The sequence below is a fragment of the Tachyglossus aculeatus genome, chromosome 8 (assembly GCF_015852505.1).
Source record: "Tachyglossus aculeatus isolate mTacAcu1 chromosome 8, mTacAcu1.pri, whole genome shotgun sequence".
NCBI lineage: Eukaryota > Metazoa > Chordata > Mammalia > Monotremata > Tachyglossidae > Tachyglossus > Tachyglossus aculeatus.
The window spans coordinates 3,470,313-3,496,393 of NC_052073.1; the positions used below are offsets into that span (position 1 = coordinate 3,470,313).

Sequence of the window (26,081 nt, forward strand, 5' to 3'; positions counted from 1 at the left end):
GGACATAGGGAAGGAGAGAGGATGGGGAAATCGGGGAAACGAGGAAAAGAGAGGCAGCATAGCATAATGGATAAAGAAAGGGCCTGGGACTGAGAAGGGCCTGGGTTCTAATCCTGACTTCATCACTTGTCTGCTGTCTGATCTTGGGCGAGTCACTTAACGTTTCTGGGCCTCAGTGACCTCATCCGTAAAATTGATATTAAGGCTATGAGCCCCATGAGGGGCATGGGCAGTGTCTAATCCGATTAACTTGTATCTACCCCACTGCCTAGTAAGCGCTTAGCAAATACCTTAAAAAATAGTATGTAAAAAGGATCCCTGGTCAGGGAGGGGGGTCCTCTAGCCTGTAGGCTCACTGTGGGCTGGGAATGTGTCTACCAGCTGTGCCTACTGTACTCTCCCAAGCGCTTAGCACACAGTAAGCCCCACGTGGAATACAGACTGTGTCAATCATCAGTCAATTGTATTTGCGTGCCTACTGGTGCAGAGCACTATATTAAGCGCTTGGGTAGGTCCGATATAACAATGTAACAGATGCATTCCCCACTCACCACGCTCTAACAGTCTGGGTTGGGGGGCTTGTATCTACTCCAGCACCTGGAGCGCTGTATAGTAAGCACTCGAGTAGACACAGTGCTTGGAGCAGTGCCTGGCACATAGTAAGCGCTCCAGGCGCTGGAGTAGACACAGTGCTCGGAGCAGTGCCTGGCACATAGTAATAATAATGGCATTTATTAAGCGCTTACTATGTGCAAAGCACTGTTCTAAGCACTGGGGAGGTTACAAGGTGATCAGTTTGTCCCACGGGGGCTAACATTCTTCATCCCCATTTTACAGATGAGGGAACTGAGGCCCAGAGAAGTGAAGTGACTTGCCCAAAGTCACACAGCTGACAAGTGGCGGAGCGGGGATTTGAACCCATGACCTCTTACTCCAAAGCCCGTGCTCTTTCCACTGAGCCACGCTGCTTCTCTTCCCCAGAGCCTGAAACAGTGCTTGATGTTTATTAAACCCATTGTTATCATTATTATTACACCCTCTTCACAGATGAAGTAGTAAGTAGTAAGTAGCGTGGCTTAGTGGCAAGAGCCCGGGCTTGGGAGTCAGAAGTCACGGGTTCTAATCCCGGCTCCACCACTAATCAGCTGTGTGGCTTTGGGCAAGTCACTTCACTTCTCTGTGCCTCAGTTCCCTCACCTGTAAAATGGGGACCAAGACTGTGAGCCCCACGTGGGACAACCTACTTACCTTGTATCTACCCCAGCACTTAGAATAGTGCTTGGCACAAAAGTAAGCGCTTATTAGTAGTAGTAGTAACCAACATCATTAAAGAAGCAGTGTTGCTTAGTGGGAAGAGCATGGGCTTGGGGGTCAGTGATCGTGGGTTCTAATCCCAGCTCCGCCACTTCTCATTCATTCATTCATATCATATTTACTGAGCGCTTACTGTGTGCACAGCACTGTACTAAGCGCTTAGAAAGTACAATTCGGCAACAGGTAGAGGAGATAGCAAAACAAAACAAGTAGACAGGTGTCAATACCATCAGCTGTGTGACTTTGGGCAAGTCACTTAACTTCTCTGTGCCTCAGTTCCGTCCTCTGGAAAATGGGGATGAAGACTGTGAGCCCCATGTAGGCCAACCCGATGACCCTGTATCTTCCCCAGCACTTAGAACAGCGCTTGGCACACAGTAAGTGCTTAACAAATACCATCATAGTCATCATCTATAATTCTATTTATCTATTTTGCTGGTATTGACACCTACTAGACACCTCTCGCTTCTAGACTGTGAGCCCACTGTTGGGTAGGGACTGTATATGTTGCCAACTTGTAATTCCCAAGCGCTTAGTACAGTGCTCTGCACACAGTAAGTGCTCAATAAATACGATTGATTGATTACTTGTTTTGTTTTGTTGTCTGTCTACCCCCCTTCTAGACTGTGAGCCCGCTGTTGGGTAGGCACCGTCTCCGTTGCCAAATCGTACTTTCCAAGCGCTTAGTCCAGTGCTCTGCACACAGTAAGCGCTCAGTAAATACAACTGAATGAACTGTGGGCCCGTTGTTGGGTAGGGCCCGTCTCTGTTGCCAAACTGTACTTTCCAAGCGCTTAGTCCAGTGCTCTGCACACAGTAAGCGCTCAGTAAATACAACTGAATGAACTGTGGGCCCGTTGTTGGGTAGGGCCCGTCTCTGTTGCCAAACTGTACTTTCCAAGCGCTTAGTCCAGTGCTCTGCACACAGTAAGCGCTCAATAAATATAAATGAATGAATGATTAAAAGAAAAAGAGGTTAGTCAGTCCCTCCGGTGATGCTCCCCGGCTCTCCCACCGGCCCCTTCCCAGGACGAGAGGCTGCTTGGGGCTACCTTCCAGGCCAGAAGCAGGACATTGAGGATGGCCAGCAAAGGGCAGGGGCCGTTCTCGTTCTGGGTGATGATGGGGGTGCTCTCCTCCTTCCACTGGATCCACTTGATGTGGTAGAGGGACTGTCCGGGGAAGCGCTCCTTGGAGGCCGCCCAGGAGGCGGCGGGGCCTCCTCCGTCCTCGCCCGGGGCCCGGCCCGCCACGGCCCCCGGCTCCTCGGCCCCGTCCTCGCTGGTCAGCTCGGAGCTGCTGGGGCACGACTGAAGGTTGGAGAAGGAGTCCAGGGAGTCGAGGCTGGCGGGGCTCGGGGCGAGGCTGCTGCTGCTGCCGCTCCCGTCCGCCTCCCCGGGCCTGCTGCCCACGGTGGCGGCGGTGCTGCCCGTGGTTGTGATGCCCATGGCGCAGCTGCCCATGGCTGCGTTGACCATGGCGGTGCTGCCCATGGCTATGCTGTCCATGGTGGTGCTGCCCATGGTTGTGTTATCCAGGGCGGTGCTGCCCATGGCTGTGCTGCCCATGGCTGTGTTGGCCATGGCGGTGCTGCCCATGGTTGTACTGCCCATGGCTGCGTTGGCCATGGCGGTGCTGCCCATGGCTGTGTTGACCATGGCGGTGCTGCCCATGGCTATGTTGTCCATGGCGGTGCTGCCCATGGTTGTGTTGTCCACGGCGGTGCTGCCCATGGCAGTGCCGCTCATGGCTGTGTTGTCCAGGGCGGTGATGCCCACGGTTGTGTTGTCCACGGCGGTGCTGCCCATGGCTGCGCTGACCATGGCAGTCCTGCTCATGGTTGTGTTGTCCATGGCAGTGCTTGTCATGGTTGTGTTGTCCAGGGCGGTGCTGCCCACGGTTGCGTTGTCCACGGCGGTGCTGCCCATGGCTGTGGTGACCATAGCGGTGCTGCTCATGGTTGTGTTGTCCAGGGCGGTGCTGCTCATAGTTGTGTTGTCCATGGCGGTGCTGCCCATGGTTGTGCTGCCCATGGAGGTGCTGCCCATGGTTGTGTTGACCACGGTGGTGCTGCCCACGGTTGTGCTGCCCACGGTGGTGTTGTCCATGTCGGCGCCCCCCTGACGGGTCCCTGAGGGAGGCGGCGGTCCCGGCCCCGGCCCCGCGCTGTCCCCTCGGCCGGTTCGGGTCCGCGTCTCCTCAGAGGGCCGGGCGGCCTGCCCCCCCTCCTCCTCCTCCTCGTCGTCGTCGTCCTCGTCGTCGTCGTCGTCGTCGTCGCCGGGCTGCCGTCGTCCGTCGGGGCGGCTCTCCATGTCGGTCCGGTCCGGTCCGGTCCGGTCCGGTCCGGCCGGCCTAGCCCCCCCCCCTGCCGCCGCCACCGCCTCCTCCGCCGCTTCGCCTCAGCCCGCGCCCACGACGCCATGACAGCGGCGCCGCCCCGAGGCCGGGGTCGTCACGGGGGCGCGCGCGCCCAGCGCGCAGGCGCACTGCCCTTCCACCTCCGCCGGAGCCAAGCGGGCCGAACGCGCCTCCCTCCCGCGCACGCGCAGACCCGCCGGCGGGAGCGCGGGAAGGGCCGGGCCTCCCCCGCCTAGGCCGGTAGGGGCGTCGCGAGCCACTGCGCCTGCGCAGAAGGCCCGGGCCCCGCCTCCCCGCGCTCTTAAAGGAGCCTCGACGCTCCGAGGCTGAGGAGAAATCGAGGCTCGTTCGTTCCCCGAGACTAATAATAATAATAATGGCATTTATTAAGCGCTTATTACGTGCCAAGCACTGTTCTAAGCGCTGGGGAGGTTACAAGGTCATCAGGTTGTCCCACGGGGGGTTCACAGTCTTCATCCCCATTTTCCAGATGAGGGAACTGAGGCCCACTCATTCAATCGTATTTATTGAGCGCTTACTGTGCGCAGAGCACTGTACTAAGCGCTTGGGAAGTCCAAGTTGGCAACATATAGAGACAGTCCCTACCCAACAGTGGGCTCACAGTCCAGAAGAACTTTTTTCTAGGCCCAGTGAAGTGACTTGCCCAAGGTCACGCAGCTGACAGTTGGTGGAGGCGGGATATGAACCCATGACCTCTGACTCCAAAGTCCGTGCTCCTTCCACTGAGCCACACGGCTTCTCCACTGAAGACTAGTCATTCCTGAAGGGAATTCTGTGAGGAAATTCATTCATTCAATCGTATTTATTGAGCGCTTACTGTGTGCAGAGCACTGTACTAAGCGCTTGGGAAGTCCAAGTTGGCAACATATAGAGACGGTCCCTACCCAACAGTCATTCATTCAATCGTATTTATTGAGCGCTTACTGTGTGCTGAACACTGTACTAACCGCTTGGGAAGTACAAGGCTTTCATTCATTCATTCATTCAATCGTATTTATTGAGCGCTTACTGTGTGCAGAGCACTGTACTAAGCGCTTGGGAAGTCCAAGTTGGCAACATATAGAGACAGTCCCTACCCAACAGTGGGCTCACAGTCCAGAAGAACTTTTTTCTAGGCCCAGTGAAGTGACTTGCCCAAGGTCACGCAGCTGACAGTTGGTGGAGGCGGGATTTGAACCCATGACCTCTGACTCCAAAGTCCGTGCTCCTTCCACTGAGCTACGCGGCTTCTCCACTGAAGACTAGTCATTCCTGGAGGGAATTCTGTGAGGAAATTCATTCATTCAATTGTATTTATTGAGCGCTTACTGTGTGCAGAGCACTGGACTAAGCGCTTGGGAAGTCCAAGTTGGCAACATATAGAGACGGTCCCTACCCAACAGTCATTCATTCAATCGTATTTATTGAGCGCTTACTGTGTGCTGAACACTGTACTAACCGCTTGGGAAGTACAAGGCTTTCATTCATTCATTCATTCAATCGTATTTATTGAGCGCTTCCTGTGTGCAGAGCACTGTACTAAGCGCTTGGGAAGTACAAGTTGGCAACGTATAGAGACGGTCCCTACCCAACAGTGGGCTCGCAGTCTAGAAGAACTTTTTTCTAGGCCCAGTGAAGTGACTTGCCCAAGGTCACGCAGCTGACGGTGGAGGCGGGATTTGAACCCATGACCTCTGACTCCAAAGTCCGTGCTCCTTCCACTGAGCCACGCGGCTTCTCCACTGAAGACTAGTCATTCCTGGAGGGAATTCTGTGAGGAAATTCATTCATTCAATTGTATTTATTGAGCGCTTACTGTGTGCAGAGCACTGGACTAAGCGCTTGGGAAGTCCAAGTTGGCAACATATAGAGACGGTCCCTACCCAACAGTCATTCATTCAATCGTATTTATTGAGCGCTTACTGTGTGCTGAACACTGTACTAACCGCTTGGGAAGTACAAGGCTTTCATTCATTCATTCATTCAATCGTATTTATTGAGCGCTTCCTGTGTGCAGAGCACTGTACTAAGCGCTTGGGAAGTACAAGTTGGCAACGTATAGAGACGGTCCCTACCCAACAGTGGGCTCGCAGTCTAGAAGAACTTTTTTCTAGGCCCAGTGAAGTGACTTGCCCAAGGTCACGCAGCTGACAGTTGGTGGAGGCGGGATATGAACCCATGACCTCTGACTCCAAAGTCCGTGCTCCTTCCACTGAGCCACACGGCTTCTCCACTGAAGACTAGTCATTCCTGAAGGGAATTCTGTGAGGAAATTCATTCATTCAATCGTATTTATTGAGCGCTTACTGTGTGCAGAGCACTGTACTAAGCGCTTGGGAAGTCCAAGTTGGCAACATATAGAGACGGTCCCTACCCAACAGTCATTCATTCAATCGTATTTATTGAGCGCTTACTGTGTGCTGAACACTGTACTAACCGCTTGGGAAGTACAAGGCTTTCATTCATTCATTCATTCAATCGTATTTATTGAGCGCTTACTGTGTGCAGAGCACTGTACTAAGCGCTTGGGAAGTCCAAGTTGGCAACATATAGAGACAGTCCCTACCCAACAGTGGGCTCACAGTCCAGAAGAACTTTTTTCTAGGCCCAGTGAAGTGACTTGCCCAAGGTCACGCAGCTGACAGTTGGTGGAGGCGGGATTTGAACCCATGACCTCTGACTCCAAAGTCCGTGCTCCTTCCACTGAGCTACGCGGCTTCTCCACTGAAGACTAGTCATTCCTGGAGGGAATTCTGTGAGGAAATTCATTCATTCAATTGTATTTATTGAGCGCTTACTGTGTGCAGAGCACTGGACTAAGCGCTTGGGAAGTCCAAGTTGGCAACATATAGAGACGGTCCCTACCCAACAGTCATTCATTCAATCGTATTTATTGAGCGCTTACTGTGTGCTGAACACTGTACTAACCGCTTGGGAAGTACAAGGCTTTCATTCATTCATTCATTCAATCGTATTTATTGAGCGCTTCCTGTGTGCAGAGCACTGTACTAAGCGCTTGGGAAGTACAAGTTGGCAACGTATAGAGACGGTCCCTACCCAACAGTGGGCTCGCAGTCTAGAAGAACTTTTTTCTAGGCCCAGTGAAGTGACTTGCCCAAGGTCACGCAGCTGACGGTGGAGGCGGGATTTGAACCCATGACCTCTGACTCCAAAGTCCGTGCTCCTTCCACTGAGCCACGCGGCTTCTCCACTGAAGACTAGTCATTCCTGGAGGGAATTCTGTGAGGAAATTCATTCATTCAATTGTATTTATTGAGCGCTTACTGTGTGCAGAGCACTGGACTAAGCGCTTGGGAAGTCCAAGTTGGCAACATATAGAGACGGTCCCTACCCAACAGTCATTCATTCAATCGTATTTATTGAGCGCTTACTGTGTGCTGAACACTGTACTAACCGCTTGGGAAGTACAAGGCTTTCATTCATTCATTCATTCAATCGTATTTATTGAGCGCTTCCTGTGTGCAGAGCACTGTACTAAGCGCTTGGGAAGTACAAGTTGGCAACGTATAGAGACGGTCCCTACCCAACAGTGGGCTCGCAGTCTAGAAGAACTTTTTTCTAGGCCCAGTGAAGTGACTTGCCCAAGGTCACGCAGCTGACAGTTGGTGGAGGTGGGATTTGAACCCATGACCTCTGACTCCAAAGTCCGTGCTCCTTCCACTGAGCCACGCGGCTTCTCCACTGAAGACTAGTCATTCCTGGAGGGAATTTTGTGAGGAAATTCATTCATTCAATCGTATTTATTGAGCGCTTACTGTGTGCAGAGCACTGTACTAAGCGCTTGGGAAGTCCAAGTTGGCAACATATAGAGACGGTCCCTACCCAACAGTCATTCATTCAATTGTATTTATTGAGCGCTTACTGTGTGCTGAACACTGTACTAAGCGCTTGGGAAGTACAAGGCTTTCATTCATTCATTCATTCAATCGTATTTATTGAGCGCTTACTGTGTGCAGAGCACTGTACTAAGCGCTTGGGAAGTCCAAGTTGGCAACATATAGAGACAGTCCCTACCCAACAGTGGGCTCGCAGTCCAGAAGAACTTTTTTCTAGGCCCAGTGAAGTGACTTGCCCAAGGTCACTCAGCTGACAGTTGGTGGAGGCGGGATTTGAACCCATGACCTCTGACTCCAAAGTCCGTGCTCCTTCCCACTGAGCCACGCAGCTTCTCCACTGAAGACTAGTCATTCCTGAAGGGAATTCTGTGAGGAAATTCATTCATTCAATCGTATTTATTGAGCGCTTACTGTGTGCAGAGCACTGGACTAAGCGCTTGGGAAATCCAAGTTGGCAACATATAGAGACGGTCCCTACCCAACAGTGGGCTCGCAGTCCTGAAGAACTTTTTTCTAGGCCCAGTGAAGTGACTTGCCCAAGGTCACTCAGCTGACAGTTGGTGGAGGCGGGATTTGAACCCATGACCTCTACTCCAAAGTCCGTGCTCCTTCCACTGAGCCACGCGGCTTCTCCACTGAAGACTAGTCATTCCTGAAGGGAATTCTGTGAGGAAATTCATTCATTCAATCGTATTTATTGAGCGCTTACTGTGTGCAGAGCACTGGACTAAGCGCTTGGGAAGTACAAGTTGGCAACATATAGAGATGGTCCCTACCCAGCAGTCATTCATTCATTCAATCGTATTTATTGAGCGCTTACTGTGTGCAGAGCACTGTTCTAAGCGCTTGGGAAGTACAAGTCGGCTTTCATTCATTCATTCATTCAATCGTATTTATTGAGCGCTTACTGTGTGCAGAGCACTGGACTAAGCGCTTGGGAAGTACAAGTTGGCAACATATAGAGACGGTCCCTACCCAACAGTCATTCATTCAATCGTATTTACTGAGCACTTACTGTGTGCAGAGCACTGTACTATGCGCTTGGGAAGTACAAGTCCGCATTCATTCATTCGTATTTATTGAGCGCTTACTGTGTACAGAGCACTGTACTAAGCGCTTGGGAAGTCCAAGTTGGCAACATATAGAGACGGTCCCTACCCAACAGTCATTCATTCAATCGTATTTATTGAGCACTTACTGTGTGCAGAGCACTGTACTAAGCGCTTGGGAAGTACAAGTCGGCTTTCATTCATTCATTCAATCGTATTTATTGAGCGCTTACTGTGTGCAGAGCACTGTACTAAGCGCTTGGGAAGTACAAGTTGGCAACGTGTCGAGACAGCCCCAACCCAACAGCAGGCTCACAGTCTAGAAGGGGGAGACAGACAATAGAAACAGAACATATTAACAAAATAAAATAAATAGAATAAATATGTACAAGTAAAATAAATAGAGTAATAAATATGTGCAAACATATATACATACATACAGGTGCTGTGGGGAGGGAAGGAGGTGAGGGGAAGAGGAAGGAGGAGGCTCAGAAAATTGTTTATTGATTTATCTTCAAGCAGCGTGGCTCAGTGGGAAAAGCCCGGGCTTTGGAGTCAGAGGTCATGGGTTCAAATCCCGGCACCGTCAATTGTCAGCTGTGTGACTTTGGGCAAGCCACTTCACTTCTCTGGGCCTCAGTTACCTCATCTGTAAAATGGGGATTAAGACTGTGAGCCCCACATGGGACAACTTGATTACCTTGTACCCTGCAGCGCTGAGAACAGTACTTGGCACATAGTAAGCGCTTAACAAATGCCATCATTATTATTATTTTGTATATACCCCAGTGCTTAGAACAGTGCTTGGCACAGAGTAAGCGCTTAACAAGAACCATCATTATATTGGAGACCCTGCCTGGCCTGGGGTGGGCCGAGGGTGGGAATTTGCTGTCTGAGCAAAGCCGAGGGGATGAGGGCAGCTTCAGTTGCTTGTCAGGCCAATTTCAAACAAACTGATAAAAAAAAAAAACCATTGCTATTACTTAATCAAGTATTTACAGATGGGAGTCAGGAGAGTGGGGGGAGCAGAGAATAATCCACACAAAAATGGGGAAGCAGCGTGGCTCACTGGAAAGAGCCCGGGCTTTGGAGTCAGAGGTCGTGGGTTCAAATCTCAGCTCTGCCAACTGTCAGCTGTGTGACTTTGGGCAAGTCACTTCACTTCTCTGGGCCTCAGTTACCTCATCTGTAAAATGGGGATTAAGACTGTGAGCCCTCCGTGGGACAACCTGATCACCTTGTAACCTCCCCAGCGCTTAGAACAGTGCTTTGCACATAGTAAGCGCTTAATAAAATGCCGTCATTAAATAAAATCAGGTCACTCATGATGACCTGGATTCTAGTCCCCGCTCCACCACTTGTCTGTTGTGGGAACTCAGGCAAGTCACTTAGCTTCTCTGGGCCTCAAGTTTCCTCAACTAAAATGGGGATTCAATACCTGTTCTCCCTCCTACTTAGACTAGGAGCCCCATGTAATAATAATAATAATGGCATTTATTAAGCGCTTACTATGTGCAAAGCACTGTTCTAAGCGCTGGGGAGGTTACAAGGTGATCAGGTTGTCCCACAGCAGGCTCACAGGACTTGAGGATCTTGTATAATAATAATAATTATTATTATGGTATTTGTTAAGCATTTACTATGTGCCAGGGACTGTACTATCAATCAATCAATCAATCGTATGTATTGAGCGCTTACTATGTGCAGAGCACTGTACTAAGCGCTTGGGAAGTACAAATTGGCAACATATAGAGACAGTCCCTACCCAACAGTGGGCTCACAGTCTAAAAGGGGGAGACAGAGAACAAGACCAAACATACTAACAAAATAAAATAAATAGAATAGATATGTACAACTAAAATAGAGTAATAAATATGTACAAACATATATACATATATACTAGTACTAAGCACTAGTGTGGATACAAGCCAGTTAGGTTGGACAGAGTCCCTGTCCCATGTGGGGCTCACAGTCTCAATTCCCATTTTACAGATGAGGGAACTGAAGCCCAGAGAAGTGAAGTGACTTTCCCAAGGTCACACAGCAGGCAAGCGGCGGAGACGGAATTAGAACCCACCACCTTCTGACTCCCAGGCCAGTGGTCTATCCTCTAGGCCGTGCTACTTCTCCGTACCTTGGGGGTGGGTTGGGGATAGGTTGGCCATTTGTCCAGCTTTAGGCCAGACAGTCCGCTTTTCAGTTGATGGGTTCCCGTGTCCAGTCCAGATATGGTAAAAAGCGCCTTCGCATCCTGTATTTTTATTTTTAAACACCCAGCCTCTCTCCACCAAGGCTCTCGGCCCTCAGTTTCTGGATTTTCAGAAGGTGGAGAAGGGAATTCAACTGTTCCAGAGAAAGAGCAGAAGCCAGGGGTCTCCCAGGAAAAGCTCCGCAGGGTCTGGGAACTTCTACTGAGAACTTTTTTGGGTGTGTCCTTAGGGGTGCCCTTATATAAAAAAATCAGTGTTGCCTGAGAGTCAGAAGGACCTGGATTCTAATCCTGACTCTGCCACTTCTCTGCCGGGTGACCTTGGGTAAGTCACTTCACTTTTCTGTGCCTCAGTGACCTCATCTGCAAGGTGGGGATTAAGACTGTGAGCTCTTTGTGGGACTGGGACTGTGTCCAACCCGATTAGCTTGTATGTACCCCAGTGCTTAGTACAGTGCTTGGCACATAGTAAGACTCCCTGACTTTCCCATCTCTGTTGACGGCACTACCATCCTTCCCGTCTCACAAGCCCGCAACCTTGGTGTCATCCTCGACTCCGCTCTCTCATTCACCCCTCACATCCAAGCCGTCACCAAAACCTGCCGGTCTCAGCTCCGCAACATTGCCAAGATCCGCCCTTTCCTCTCCATCCAAACCGCTACCCTGCTCATTCAAGCTCTCATCCTATCCCGTCTGGACTACTGCACCAGCCTTCTCTCTGATCTCCCATCCTCGTGTCTCTCTCCACTTCAATCCATACTTCATGCTGCTGCCCGGATTATCTTTGTCCAGAAACGCTCTGGACATATTACTCCCCTCCTCAAAAACCTCCAATGGCTACCGATCAATCTGCGCATCAGGCAGAAACTCCTCACCCTGGGCTTCAAGGCTGTCCATCACCTCGCCCCCTCCTACCTCACCTCCCTTCTCTCCTTCTCCAGCCCAGCCCGCACCCTCCGCTCCTCCACCACTAATCTCCTCACTGTACCTCGCTCTCGCCTGTCCCGCCATCGACCCCCGGCCCACGTCCTCCCCCGGGCCCGGAATGCCCTCCCTCTGCCCATCCGCCAAGCTAGCTCTCTTCCTCCCTTCAAGGCCCTGCTGAGAGCTCACCTCCTCCAGGAGGCCTTCCCAGACTGAGCCCCTTCTTTCCTCTCCCCCTCGTCCCCCCTCTCCATCCCCCCGTCTTACCTCCTTCCCTTCCCCACAGCACCTGTATATATGTATATATGGTTGTACATATTTATTACTCTATTTATTTATTTATTTATTTTACTTGTACATTTCTATCCTACTTATTTTATTTTGTTGGTATGTTTGGTTCTGTTCTCTGTCTCCCCCTTTTAGACTGTGAGCCCACTATCGGGTAGGGACTGTCTCTATGTGATGCCAATTTGTACTTCCCAAGCGCTTAGTACAGTGCTCTGCACATAGTAAGCGCTCAATAAATACGATTGATTGATTGATTAAGAGCTTGACAAATACCACATGGTTATTATTAGCGGAAATCTTAAAAATGAACATAGGATAACTGTTGTAACGGGTTTAGGTGTCCCGAATTCTTGCTTGTATCTATCCCAGTGCTTAGTACAGTGCCTGGCACATAGTAAGCACTTAACAAATACCATAATTATTATTAACAATTATTATTCACCTGTATATATGTATATATGTTTGTACATATTTATTACTCTGTTTATTTTACTTGTACATATCTATTCTATTTTATTTTGTTAGTATGTTTGGTTTTGTTCTCTGTCTCCCCCTTTTAGACTTTGAGCCCACTGTTGGGTAGGGACTGTCTCTATATGTTGCCAACTTGTACTTCCCAAGCGCTTAGTACAGTGCTCTGCACATAGTAAGCGCTCAACAAATGCGATTGATGATGATGATATTAACAATTATTATTCACCTGTATATATGTATATATGCTTGTACATATTTATTACTCTATTTATTTATTTTACTTGTACATATCTATTCTATTTATTTTATTTTGTTAGTATGTTTGGTTTTGTTCTCAGTCTCCCCCTTTTAGACTGTGAGCCCACTGTTGGGTAGGGACTGTCTCTATACGTTGCCAATTTGTACTTCCCAAGTGCTTAGTACAGTGCTCTGAACATAGTAAGCGCTCAATAAATACAATTGATGATGATGATATTAACAATTATTATTCACCTGTATATATGTATATATGTTTGTACATATTTATTACTCTATTTTACTTGTACATATCTATTCTATTTATTTTATTTTGTTAGTATGTTTGGTTTTGTTCTCTGTCTCCCCCTTTTAGACTGTGAGCCCACTGCTGGGTAGGGACTGTCTCTACATGTTGCCAACTTGTACTTCCCAAGCGCTTAGTACAGTGCTCTGCACACAGTAAGTGCTCAATAAATACGATTGATTGATTGATTGATTGATTAACAAAAATCATAAAAAAAGAATGTAGGGTAACTTTTGTAATGGGATTGGGTGTCCCAAATTCATGCTTGTATCCATCCCAGCGCTTAGTAAAGTGCCTGGCACATAGTAAGCGCTTAACAAATACCATCATTATTATTAACAAAAATCATAAAAAAGAATGTAGGGTAACTTTTGTAATGGAATTGGGTGTCCTGAATTCTTGCTTGTATCCATCCCAGGGCTTAGTACAGTGCCTGGCACATAGTAAGCGCTTAACAAATACCATTATTATTATTATTTGGTGAAACCAGTGTCCAGCCTACCTGAGGAGCTGGCAGAAATGGCAGTTCCTACAGTCTAGGCTTTTGTGTGGTTATGAGTGAGAGGGCATTTGAATTAAATAGAGGACAGAAGGGAAGGTGAGAAGCAACATGGCCTGGTGGAAAGCGGGCAGACCTGGGAATCATCATCATCATCATCATCATCAATCGTATTTATTGAGCGCTTACTATGTGCAGAGCACTGTACTAAGCGCTTGGGAAGTACAAACTGGCAACATATAGAGACAGTCCCTACCCAACAGTGGGCTCACAGTCTAAAAGGGGGAGACAGAGAACAAGACCAAACATACTAACAAAATAAAATAAATAGAATAGATACGTACAAGTAAAATAAATAGAGTAATAAATCTGTACAAACATATATACATATATACAGGTGCTATGGGGAAGGGAAGGAGGTAAGATGGGGGGATGGAGAGGGGGACGAGGGGGAGAGGAAAGAAGGGGCTCAGTCTGGGAAGGCCTCCTGGAGGAGGGGAATCAGAAGATCTAGTTTCTAATTCCTGGCTCTGCTACTTGTCTGCTGTGTGACCTCGGGTGAGTCATTTAGCTTCTCTGTGACTCAGTGATTTCATCTGTAAAGTGAGGATTAAGACTGTGAACCCCATGAGACACACAGACTGTGTCCAACCTTATTATTTGTATCTTCCCCAGCGCTTAATACAGTGCCTGGAACATAGTAAGGGAGGGAAGAAGGGAGGAGGCCAATGTTTTGATAAGGTGCATTGGGATTGGGGTTGGATGCACAGGTGGAAGGGGTGGATTTTATGAGAAGGCAGGAGATCACCTCTTGAGATACTGGTGGGAAGGATGGGAAAGTTCAAACCAAATTCCCTATCCAACTTCAAAGCTTTCCCAAAAGCCACCTCCTCCAGGAGGCTTTCCCAGACTAGTACCAACATCCCGGGTCATGTCATCCAATCAACCAACCTCTCATCCACATTGTAGGGGTTTTTTTGTGTTTCTTTTTTCTTTTTGTCTGTGTCCTTGAAAACTCCTCCGGGGCTGGGACCCGGTCTTCTAGTCTTATCATAGTTCCCCTAAGTGCTTAGTACAGTGCTCTGCACATAATAAGCACTCAATAAATAGCATTGGTCAATTGATTGATTAAGCACTTAATAAAATGTTCTACATCAGTAGGCACCCATTAAATGCTGACTGGCTGAGGAGGGAAAACACCTGTTTAGCTAGGGACAACTGAATTGGAATCCACTAGATGGTCCTTAGGACCGGAGACTCCTTTTCCCACTCCCTTCTGCGTTGCACTTGGATTTGTTCCCTTTATTCACCCCTCCCTCAGCCCCACCGCGCTTTTGTCCATATCTGAAATTTATTTACTTACATTAATGTCTGTCTCCCGCTCTCGACTGCAAGCTCACTGTAGGCAGGGACTGTGTCTACCAACTATGTTATCCTATTGTCCCCTCCCAAGCACTTAGTACAGTGCTCTCTACACGCAGTAAGTGCTCAATAAATACCATTGATTGATTGAGGCACATAAGAGTAAAATCATTCTTAATGAAAACCTCAAGACATTAAACCATAACTTTCAAATTAAAATAGCTGATTCTCAGAGTTACCATTTAACGGGCCAACTTTGCAATGTAGAAGAACTAGAAATTCCAGATTATATGATGTAACCAGGACTACAATTTTGTCCTCTTTTGGGTAGACAAAGGCTTTTGCTGTACAAGGAAGGGTATTTGCTGGAAAATATAATCGCTGAAGTCATTAGCAGTAATTTTTAGTTGCCAGTGAGAGCCAAGTCAAGCGACTTGACCACTGTGAGCCCCATATGGGACAACCTGATCACCTTGTAACCTCCCCAGCGCTTAGAACAGTGCTTTGCACATAGTAAGCGCTTAATAAATGCCATTATTATTATTATTAATATTAATATTATTATAAGTGAAACTGAGGCAAATCTTTGTGATAGGCCAAACTAGGTCAAATTGGGATAACAATGCAGTGCTTTGGCAAGTATACACTATGCACTCTTCGCTCAGACACAATACAACCCATAATGAGAATTCTACAACCCAGCATGCCTCATAACTTGCATTTATGAATTAATGTAATCAATCTTTTGTTCAAAAACTGGAAGGAAAAAGACACCTGCCTTGACCAGGATTTATTAAGGCAATTTGTTTTCTTTCATGAACCACACCATATTTCCTTTCCTTTTTTGAGCAGCTGTATGTCTTCAGTTTCAGAATTTTATGGGAGATAATAATAGTAATAATAATGGTATTTATTAAGCGCTTACTATGTGCAAAGCACTGTTCTAAGCACTGGCGAGGTTACAAGGTGATCAGGTTGCACCACGGGTGGCTCACAGATCTCCATTCTTTTTTTTTCTTTTTTCTTAATGGTATTTGTGAAGCACTTCCTGTGTCCCAGGCTCTGTACTAAGCGCTGGGGTAGATACAAGGTAATCAGGTTGGACACAGTCAATGTCCCACATGGGGCTCACAATCCCATTTTACAGGTGAGGTCACTGGGGCGCAGAGAAGTGAAGTGACTTGTCCAAGGTCACACAGCAGACAAGTGGCAGAGCCGGGATTAGAACCCAGGTCCTTCTGACTCCCGGGCCCATAATTTCACAAGGAGCAAAAGCTGCAGTCGTCCACTTTCAATTTAATCGTATTTATTCAGTGCTTACTGTGTGCAGAGCACTGTACTAAGGTCTTAAAATGTGGTTTTTAGACTGTGAGCCCACTGTTGGGTAGGGACTGTCTCTATATGTTGCCAATTTGTACTTCCCAAGCGCTTAGTACAGTGCTCTGCACATAGTAAGCACTCAATAAATACAATTGATGATGATGATGGTCTATCCATGAATAGTATTTATTGAACGCTTACTGTGTGCAGAGCACTGTACTAGGTGCTTGGAAAAGTACAATACAACAGAGCTGGCAGACATGATCCCTGTCCATAAGGAGCTTCCAGTCTCCAGGAACTAGTGGAAAGAAAACAGGCATGGGGGTCAGGAGACCTGGATTCAAGTCCCAGATCTATCGCTGGCCTGCTGCTGGGAGACCTTGGGTAAGTCACTCAACCTTTTGAGTTTTCAGTTTTCCCACCTGTAAAATGGAGAGAATAACGCCACCTCTTCCTACCTCCCAGGGATCTGGGGAGGGTCAGACAATCAATCAATCAGTGTTGTTTACTGAGCACTTACTGTGTGCAGGGCACTGTACTAACCGCTTGGGAGAGAATATTACGATATGGAAGATAAGGATTGATAAACAACAGGCAGAGGCTTGGACAAACTATCCAAATTTAAGTTATCACGGTTACCCCACAAACCAGGAGAAAGCTGTTCCCCCCGCTCAGGAGGACAATGACCCCAACAATCAAAGCAGTTCCACTCTCTTCCCCCCGCCCCGCACCTCTGTACCCCAAACCCTAACCTCACTGTCAGCCCCGGTGATCCCCCAGGGTCCCCCCGCAATGGATTGACCATCAGATCAATCAATCAATCGTATTTATTGAGCGCTTACTGTGTGCAGAGCACTGTACTAAGCACTTGGGAAGTACAAGTTGGCAACATATAGAGACAGTCCCTACCCAACAGTGGGCTCACAGTCTAAAAGGGGGAGACAGAGAACAAAACCAAACATACTCACAAAATAAAATAAATAGAATAGATCAGGAGGAGAGACTAAGAAAGTGTTCATTCATTCATTTAATTGTATTTCTTAATAATAATAATAATAGTAATGGCATTTATTAAGCGCTTACTATGTGCAAAGCAATCAATCAATCAATCAATCGTATTTATTGAGCGCTTACTACGTGCAGAGCACTGTACTAAGCGCTTGGAAAGTACAAATTGGCAACACATAGAGACAGTCCCTACCCAACAGTGGGCCCACAGTCTAAAAGGGGGAGACAGAGAACAGAACCAAACATACCAACAAAATAAAATAGGATAGAAATGTACAAGCAAAATAAATAAATAAATAAATAAATAAATAGAGTAATAAATATGTACAACCATATATACATATATACAGGTGCTATGGGGAAGGGAAGGAGGTAAGATGGGGGGATGGAGAGGGGGGCGAGGGGGAGAGGAAGGAAGGGGCTCAGTCTGGGACTGTTCTAAGCACTGTTCTAAGCACTGGGACTGTTCTAAGTGCTGGGGAGGTTACCAGGTGATCAGGTTGTCCCACGGAGGGCTCACATTCTTAATCCCCATTTTACACATGAGGTAACTGAGGCCCAGAGAAGTTAATAATAATAATAATGATGGCATTTGTTAAGCACTTACTATGTGCAAAGCACTGTTCTAAACGCTGGGGAGGTTACAAGGTGATCAGCTTGTCCCACGGGGGGGCTCACAGTCTTCATCCCCATTTTACAGATGAGGTAACTGAGGCCCAGAGAAGTTAAGTGACTTGCCCAAAGTCACACAGCTGATAATTGGCGGAGCCGGGGTTTGAACCCATGACCCCGGCTCCAAAGCCCGTGCTCCTTCCATTGAGCCACTCTGCTTAGTGACTTGCCCAAAGTCCCACAACTGATAATTGGCAGTGTCAAGATTTGAACCCACGACCTCTGACCCCAAAGCCCTTGCTCTTTCCACTGAGCCACGCTGCTTCTCTTTATTGATTAATTGATTGATTTATTGCGCTTACTGTGTGCAGAGCACTGTACTAGGCGCTTGGAAAGTACAATTCAGCAATAAAGAGAGACGATCCCTGGGGTTTATAGTCTAGAAGGGGGGAGACAGACATCAAAACAAGTAAACAGGCATCAACATAACTATATTGAATTATAGATATAGACACATCAAAACAAGTAAACAGGCATTAATATAAATAAATAGAATTATAGATATGTCCATACATACACAAGTGCCGTGGGACGGGCAGGGAAAGTGTCTACCAACTCTGTTAGATCGTCCTCTCCCAAGCGCTTAGTACAGTGCTCTGCACACAATAAGTGTTCAGTCAATACCATTGATTGATTGATCAATTGATTGAGGACCGCCATCCTGGCAACCCTCTGCATCCAACGTCAATGGCATTGAGAAGCAACATGACCTAGTGGATAGAGCTCTGCCACTTGACTGATGTGTGACCTTGGGCAAGTCACTTCACTTCAGCGCTTAGGACAGTGCTCTGCACATAGTAAGCGCTCAATAAATACGATTGATGACTTCTCCATGCCTCAGTTACCTCATCCGGAAAATGGGGATTAAGACTGTGAGCCCCACATGACCAACCCGAGTTGCTTGTATCCACCTCAGTGCTTAGTATAGTGCCTGGCACGTAGTAAACACTTAAATACCATAATAATAATAATAATTATTATTATCTCATCTGTAAAATGGGGATTAAGACTGTGAACCCCATGTGGGACATGGACTGTGTCCAAACTGATTAGGTTGTTTCTACCCCAGTGCTTAGAACAGTACCCGGCACATAGTAAGCACTTGACAAATACCATTTAAAAAGTGGCATAATAATAAATAATGATGGTATTTGTTAAGCGCTTACTATGTCCCAAGCACTGTTCTACGCTCTGGGGTAGATACAAATTAATCAGGTTGTACCCCATGCGGCTCACAGTTCTTAATCCCCGTTTTACAGGTGAGTTAACTGAGGCACAGAGAAGTTAAGTGACTTGCCCAAGGTCACACAGCAGATAGGGGGCAGAGCCGGGATTAGAACTCACGTCCTCGGACTCCCAAGCCCAGGCACGCACTACATGGCAAGACAGGAGGCCAAGGAAGCAATCCCATTAGTTAGCTGCCTTTTCTTCACCATCAATCAGGTGCCTACTATATTGCAGACCCCTTAAGGAGCTTATAGTCTACTATGTGCAGGGCACTGTACTAAGCAGCCTCTTTCCCCTGGCTCATACTGCTTCTCTACCAATACATTCTTAATTTTGGTCCCAAAGAAGTCTGGCGGATTCTAATCACATCCTCTCATCCCTCTCTCTTGTACTTTCCAAGCGCTTAGTACGGTGCGCTGCATACAGAAAGCGCTCAATAAATACGATTGAATGAATGAATGGTAAAATGCAATAGAGCTCATAGACGAAATCCCTGTCCTCGAGGAGTTTATAATCCAGCGGCAAGGGGAAACAGACACTAAAATAATTTTCGGATGGGAGGAAGAAGGAAAATGGGGCGTGGTGAAGCCTAACCCAGGGTGGGTGGTCTCAAATTGCGACAAACCCCGAAACCATTTCCAATTCTTTGTTCACGAAACTGAAAATGAGGCTGGGGAGGCTATGGTCTTGAGCCCACTGTTGGGTAGGGACTGTATATGTTGCCAACCTGTACTTCCAAGCGCTTAGTACAGTGCTCTGCACACAGTAAGCGCTCAATAAATACGATTGATTGATTGATTGATTCAGCAGCCAATTTTTCCTCTCCCCCCCGGTGCTTGCTTTCGACCCATTTTAGCTCCAACACTATGGGTTACCCAAGGCCAGCCTGCGAGGAAGGAAGGGGGATTGCTATTTGGCTACAAAGTACAAATGGCAGCGTCTTGTATCCAATGACGATAACGGACTACTTCTAGGGCTAGCTGGAAATGGTAGATTTTAAAACGTTTTATCTTTCCCCTGAGGAAATGTTTATTATTTTTTCGCCATAGTCCCCCCAAATTTAGAGTAAGTGAAATCCAAGGCTGAACCCTTTATTTGGGGTGGGGGGGAGTGTCAAATTCAGCCTTTATAATAGTAATGGCATCTATTAAGCGCTTACTATGTGCAAAGCACTGTTCTAAGCACTGGGGAGGTTCCAAGGTAGTCAGGTTGTCCCAGGGGGGGCTCGCAGTCTTCATCCCCATTTTACAGATGAGGTGACTGCGGCACAGAGAAGTTAAGTGACTTGCCCAAAGTCACACAGCTGACAATTTGTACTTCCCAAGCGCTTAGTACAGTGCTCTGCACATAGTAAGCGCTCAATAAATACGATTGATGATGATGATGATGATGATGATGACAAGCGGCAGAGCGGGGATTTAGGTCCTAGATGGCTCTTCCGCTTTGTAAAGGGGGGAGCTCTTTGCAACTGGGGATAATAATTATGGTACTTGTTAAGCACTTACTATGTGCTAAGCATTATTCTAGGTGAAGGGGTTCAAATCCCGGCTCCGCCACTTGTCAGCTGTGTGACTTTGGGCAAGTCACTTCACTTCTCTGGGCCTCAGTTCCCTCATCTGTAAAATGGGGATTAAGACTGTGATCCCCCCTTGTGACAACCTTTGTGAACTCCCCAGCGCTTAGAACAGTGCTTTGCACATAGTAAGCGCTTAATAAATGCCATTATTATTATTATTATTATTATGTTTGAAAGTGAAAGGAAGTTCAGGAGGCAACTCCATGGGGAGACGCTAGAACAAGGCCGCCCGGCCCAGCTGTCTGATAGGATCTTCACTTCTCTGGGCCTCAGTTACCTCCTCTGTAAAATGGGGATTAAGACCGTGAGCACCACATGGGACAACCTGATCACCTTGTAAATTCCCCAGTGCTTAGTACAGTGCTTTGCACATAGTAAGCTCTTAATAAATGCCATTATTATTATTATTATTATTATTATTATTATTATTATTATTATTATTATTATCTGGAATTTTCCAGTCAGGGCTGACAAGACCCAAAATGGTGGCTCTCTGGCCCATCTCCTCCTACCTGCCAGTCCTTCCTAAAACTCCTGCTCACTTTTCACCCCCACCCTCTACATAATAATTACAGTGATGGTATTCATCAAGCGCTTACTATGTGCCAAACAAATAAATCAGCACCTGTGATGGGAAGGGATTTGTCCGTACACTGTGAAGGTGATCTCTGCGGAGCCAGGAACGCTCTGTTAGGAAAATGTTGTGAAGATCTATAAATTAAATAGATCGATAAGGAGCGATCTCTCCCCACCTTCCAAATTTGGTGAGAGGGTGGTTGGACAGTCTTGCTGAATGTCTGGGCCTTGGTTCACGGACTGGATCGAAAGACAGTGCAGAGAAAATAAAGGGTACTGAGATACCCTGTATATATGTATATATGGTGGTACATATTTATTACTCTATTTATTTATTTATTTTACTTGTACATTTCTATCCTATTTATTTTATTTTGTTGGTATGTTTGGTTCTGTTCTCTGTCTCCCCCTTTTAGACTGTGAGCCCACTGTTGGGTAGGGACTGGCTCTATGTGTTGCCAATTTGTACTTCCCAAGCGCTTAGTACAGTGCTCTGCACATAGTAAGCGCTCAATAAATACGATTGATTGATTGATGTATTTGTGAGGAAAAAAACCAAAAAACATGAGAAGACAATGGTGGAACCTATTCAGCTTTTCTCAATTATAAGGGACTTAATTTTTCCTTGAAAATGGGAAGGGTTTAAATAGTTTCCATTCATCATTTTCCATTCTCTGCTTTGTCATAAAGATAAGTCATAAAGGATGGAATGAGCCAGCTGAGATCCTGAACCCGGAATGATGAGGCCGTGTGGCCCACACTGTTGGTTAACTGTCCCGGTTGCTTTAAAAACTCAAAGAGACTTGCCATTGGCAACGGAGAGGCAGCTTGGCCCAGTGGATCGATCGCGGGCTTGAGAGTCTAAAGGACCTGGGTTCGAATCCCCGTACTGCCACTCGTCTGCTGTGTGACCTTAGGCAAGTCACTGAGCCCCTTCCTTCCTCTCCCCCTCGTCCCCCTCTCCATCCCCCCCGTCTTACCTCCTTCCCTTCCCCACAGCACCTGTATATGTTTGTACATATTTATTACTCTATTTATTTATTTTACTTGTACATATCTATTCTATTTCTTTTATTTTGTTAATATGTTTGGTTTTGTCCTCTGTCTCCCCCTTCTAGACTGTGAGCCCACTGTTGGGTAGGGACTGTCTCTAGATGTTGCTAACTTGTACTTCCCAAGCGCTTAGTACAGTGCCCTGCACACAGTAAGTGCTCAATAAATATGATTGATTGATTGATTGATTGATCCTCCGCCCCAGTTCTCACTGCTGAAGTCTCAGAACCATCACCGCCGAAACCCCGGAGGCATGAGAGAAGCAGTGTGGCTCAGTGGAAAGAGCCCGGGCAGTGGACTCATGGGCTCAAAACCCCGGCTCCGCCACTTGTCAGCTGGGTGACTTTGGGCAAGTCACTTCACTTCTCTGGGCCTCAGTTACCTCATCTGGAAAATGGGGACGAAGACTGTGAGCCCCCAGCGGGACAACCTGAACACCTTGTCACCTCCCCAGTGCTTAGAACAGTGCTTTGCACATAGTAAGTGCTTAATAGATGCCATCATTATATAGTGATGAGAAGGGATCACGTCTACCAAGTCTGCTATACTGGCCTCTCCCATGCGCTTACTACAGTGCTCTGCTCAGAGTAAGTGCTCAGTGGATAGAGCCCGGGCCTGCGAGTCAGAGGTCATCCCAGCTCCGCCACTTGTCAGCTGTGTGACTTTGGGCAAGTCACTTAACTTCTCTGTGCCTCAGTGACCTCATCTGGAAAATGGGGATTAATAATAATAATAATAATGATGATGATGATGGCTTTTATTAAGTGCTTACTATGTGCAAAGCACTGTTCTAAGCGCTGGGGAGGTTACAAGGTGATCAGGTTGTCCCACGGGGGGCTCACTGTCTTAATCCCCATTTTACAGATGAGGTAACTGAGGCACAGAGAGGTAAAGTGACTTGCCCAAAGTCACACAGCCGACAGTTGGCGGAGCGGGATTAAGACTGTGAGCCCCCCCGTGGGACAACCTGATCACCCTGTATCCCCCCCAGCGCTTAGAACAGTGCTTTGCACATATTAAGTGCTTAACAAACACCATCATCATTATTATTATTAATAATAACGATAAATACAACTGACTGAGAACAGGTATTTAATCCCCATTTCACAGATGAAGAAACTGAGGCACAGAGAAGCTGAGGAACTTTCCCAAGGTCACACAGCAGAGAGCTGGAATTAGAATCCAGATCTCCTGACTCCCAAGCCTGTGCTCTTTCCGGTAGGCCACCCCGCTTCTATCTGTATATATGTATACCTGTATACATATATATACATATATATATACACATATATATGTATATATATGTATACAGGTATATACATATATGCCTGTATATATGTACATGTTTGTACATATTTATTACTCTATTTTACTTGTACATATCTATTCTATTTATTTTATTTTGTTAGTATGTTTGGTTCTGTTCTCTGTCTCCCCCTTTTAGACTGTGAGCCCACTGTTGGGTAGGGACTGTCTCTATATGTTGCCAACTTGGACTTCCCAAGCGCTTAGTACAGTGCTCTGCACACAGTAAGCGCTCAATAAATACGATTGATTGATTGATTGATTTGTTTTGTTTTGTTGTCTGTCTCCCCCTTCTAGACTGTGAGCCCGTTGTTGGGTCGGGATTGTCTCTTTCTGTTGCCGAATTGTAATTTCCAAACGCTTAGTCCAGTGCTCTGCACACAGTAAGCGCTCAATAAATACGACTGAATGAATGAATGACTGGCCCTGACCCGCTGATCTTGTAGCAAACAGCGCACAGAACAGTGCTTGACATTTAGTGAGCACTTAACCAACACCGTAATAATAACGCTAATCTCCCCCAGTGCTTTCTGGCAGAAAGCGCTTAACAAATACAAATAATTATTTTCTGGAATCTAAAGGTCAAGTTTGGTTAACCAAAAGCAGAGTCTGGAAAATACAGTCATTAAGTTTCTCGTGCACCGCCCTTCCTCTTGCTAACAATTGTTATCAGGGGAGGGAACAGCCAAACAATAGCAGAGCGTTGGAAACTTCTGCAATTTGCCTCCCTGGCGTGAGTTTTTTGTGGGGTTTTTTTCTTTCAGAGAAAAACAAAGGGACCTGTGGACAAGGGCTGCCTTTATCTAAGACTGTTGGGTGGGGACTGTCTCTATCTGTTGCCAACTTGTACTTCCCAAGCGCTTAGTACAGTGCTCTGCACACAGTAAGCACTCAATAAATACGATTGATTGATTGACTTTTGGAAAGAGGTAAGAGAGCCGTGCCTCTCTTTCCTCCTCCGCGCCCAAACTATAAGCTCCTTACGGGCAGGGAACGAGTCTGCTGATCCCATTGTATTGTAGTCTCCCAGGTGCTTAGCACAGTGCTGGGCACATAGTAAGCATTCGATAAATACAATAGATTGATTGTATTTCCCAGACTGAGCCCCTTCCTTCCTCTCCCCCTCGTTCCCCTCTCCATCCCCCCATCTTACCTCCTTCCCTTCCCCACAGCACCTGTATAGATGTATATATGTTTGTACATATTTATTACTCTATTTATTTATTTAATTTGTCCATATCTATTCTATTTATTTTATTTTGTTAGTATGTTTGGTTTTGTTCTCTGTCTCCCCCTTTTAGACTGTGAGCCCACTGTTGGGTAGGGACTGTCTCTATATGTTGCCAATTTGTACTTCCCAAGCGCTTAGTACAGTGCTCTGCACATAGTAAGTGCTCAATAAATACGATTGATGGTGATGATGATGATTGATTGATTGATAAGAAGTGCTGTCCCGGCCTTAAAGGAATCAGGTTTTCACTGACGTGGGAAAATGACCCGGATGAATAATAATAATAGTGATGGCATTTGATAAGCGCTTACTTTGTGCAAGGCACTGTTCTAAGCGCTGGGGAGGATACAAGGTGATCAGGTTGTCCCACGTGGGGCTCACAGTCTTCATCCCCATTTTACAGATGAGGTAACTGAGGCTCAGAGAAGTTAAGTGATTTGCCCAAGGTCACACAGCAGACATGTGGCAGAGCTGCGATTCGAACCCATGACCTCTGACTCCAAAGCCCACGCTCTTAAATACTACTACTAAATAATAATACTCATCGTGTCCTGATCGTGTTTATTCATCCATTCATTCAATCGTATTGAGCGCTTACTGTGTGCAGAGCACTGTACTAAGCGCTTGGGAAGTACAATTATTATTAATGATGGCATTTATTAAGCGCTTACTATGTGCAAAGCACTGTTCTAAGTGCTGGGGGGGCTACAAGGTGATCAGGTTGTCCCTCGTGGGGCTCACAGATTTAAGTTGGCAATATTATAGAGACGGTCCCAACCCAACAACGGCCTCACAGTCTAGAAGGGGGAGACAGGCAACAAAACAAAACGTGTGGACAGGTGTCAAAGTCGTCAGAACAAATAGAAATAAAGCTAGATGCACATCATTAACAAAATAAATAGAATAGTAAATATGTACAAGTAAAATAGAGTAATAAATCTGTACAAACATCTATACAGGTGCTGTGGGGAGGGGAAGGAGGTAGGGTGGGGGGGATGGGGAGGGGGAGAGGAAGGAGGGGGCTCAGTGTGGGAAGGCCTCCTGGAGGAGGTGAGCTCTCAGTAGGGCTTTGAAGGGAGGAAGAGAGTTAGCTTGGTGGATGTGTGGAGGGAGGCCATTCCAGGCCAGGGGGAGGACGTGGGCCGGGGGTCGACGGCGGGACGGGCAGGAACGAGGCCCAATCAATCAATCAATCATATTTATTGAGCGCTTACTTTGTGCAGAGCACTGTCCTAAGC

General features: G+C 46.9%; 1 protein-coding gene across 2 annotated transcripts in view; it reads right to left on the reverse strand.

Annotated features, from left to right (window-relative positions):
* MINDY2 (MINDY lysine 48 deubiquitinase 2) overlaps positions 1 to 3,603 on the reverse strand; it is a 56,594-nt gene extending 52,991 nt beyond the window's left edge. For both annotated transcript variants that reach the window (XM_038749965.1, XM_038749964.1), the window contains exon 1: positions 2,367 to 3,603. In XM_038749965.1, the coding sequence (XP_038605893.1) occupies positions 2,367 to 3,422 (1,056 nt within the window). In that variant the 5' untranslated portion in view covers positions 3,423 to 3,603. The remainder of the gene's footprint in view (positions 1 to 2,366) is intronic.
* Between the last annotated feature and the right edge of the window lie 22,478 nt (positions 3,604 to 26,081).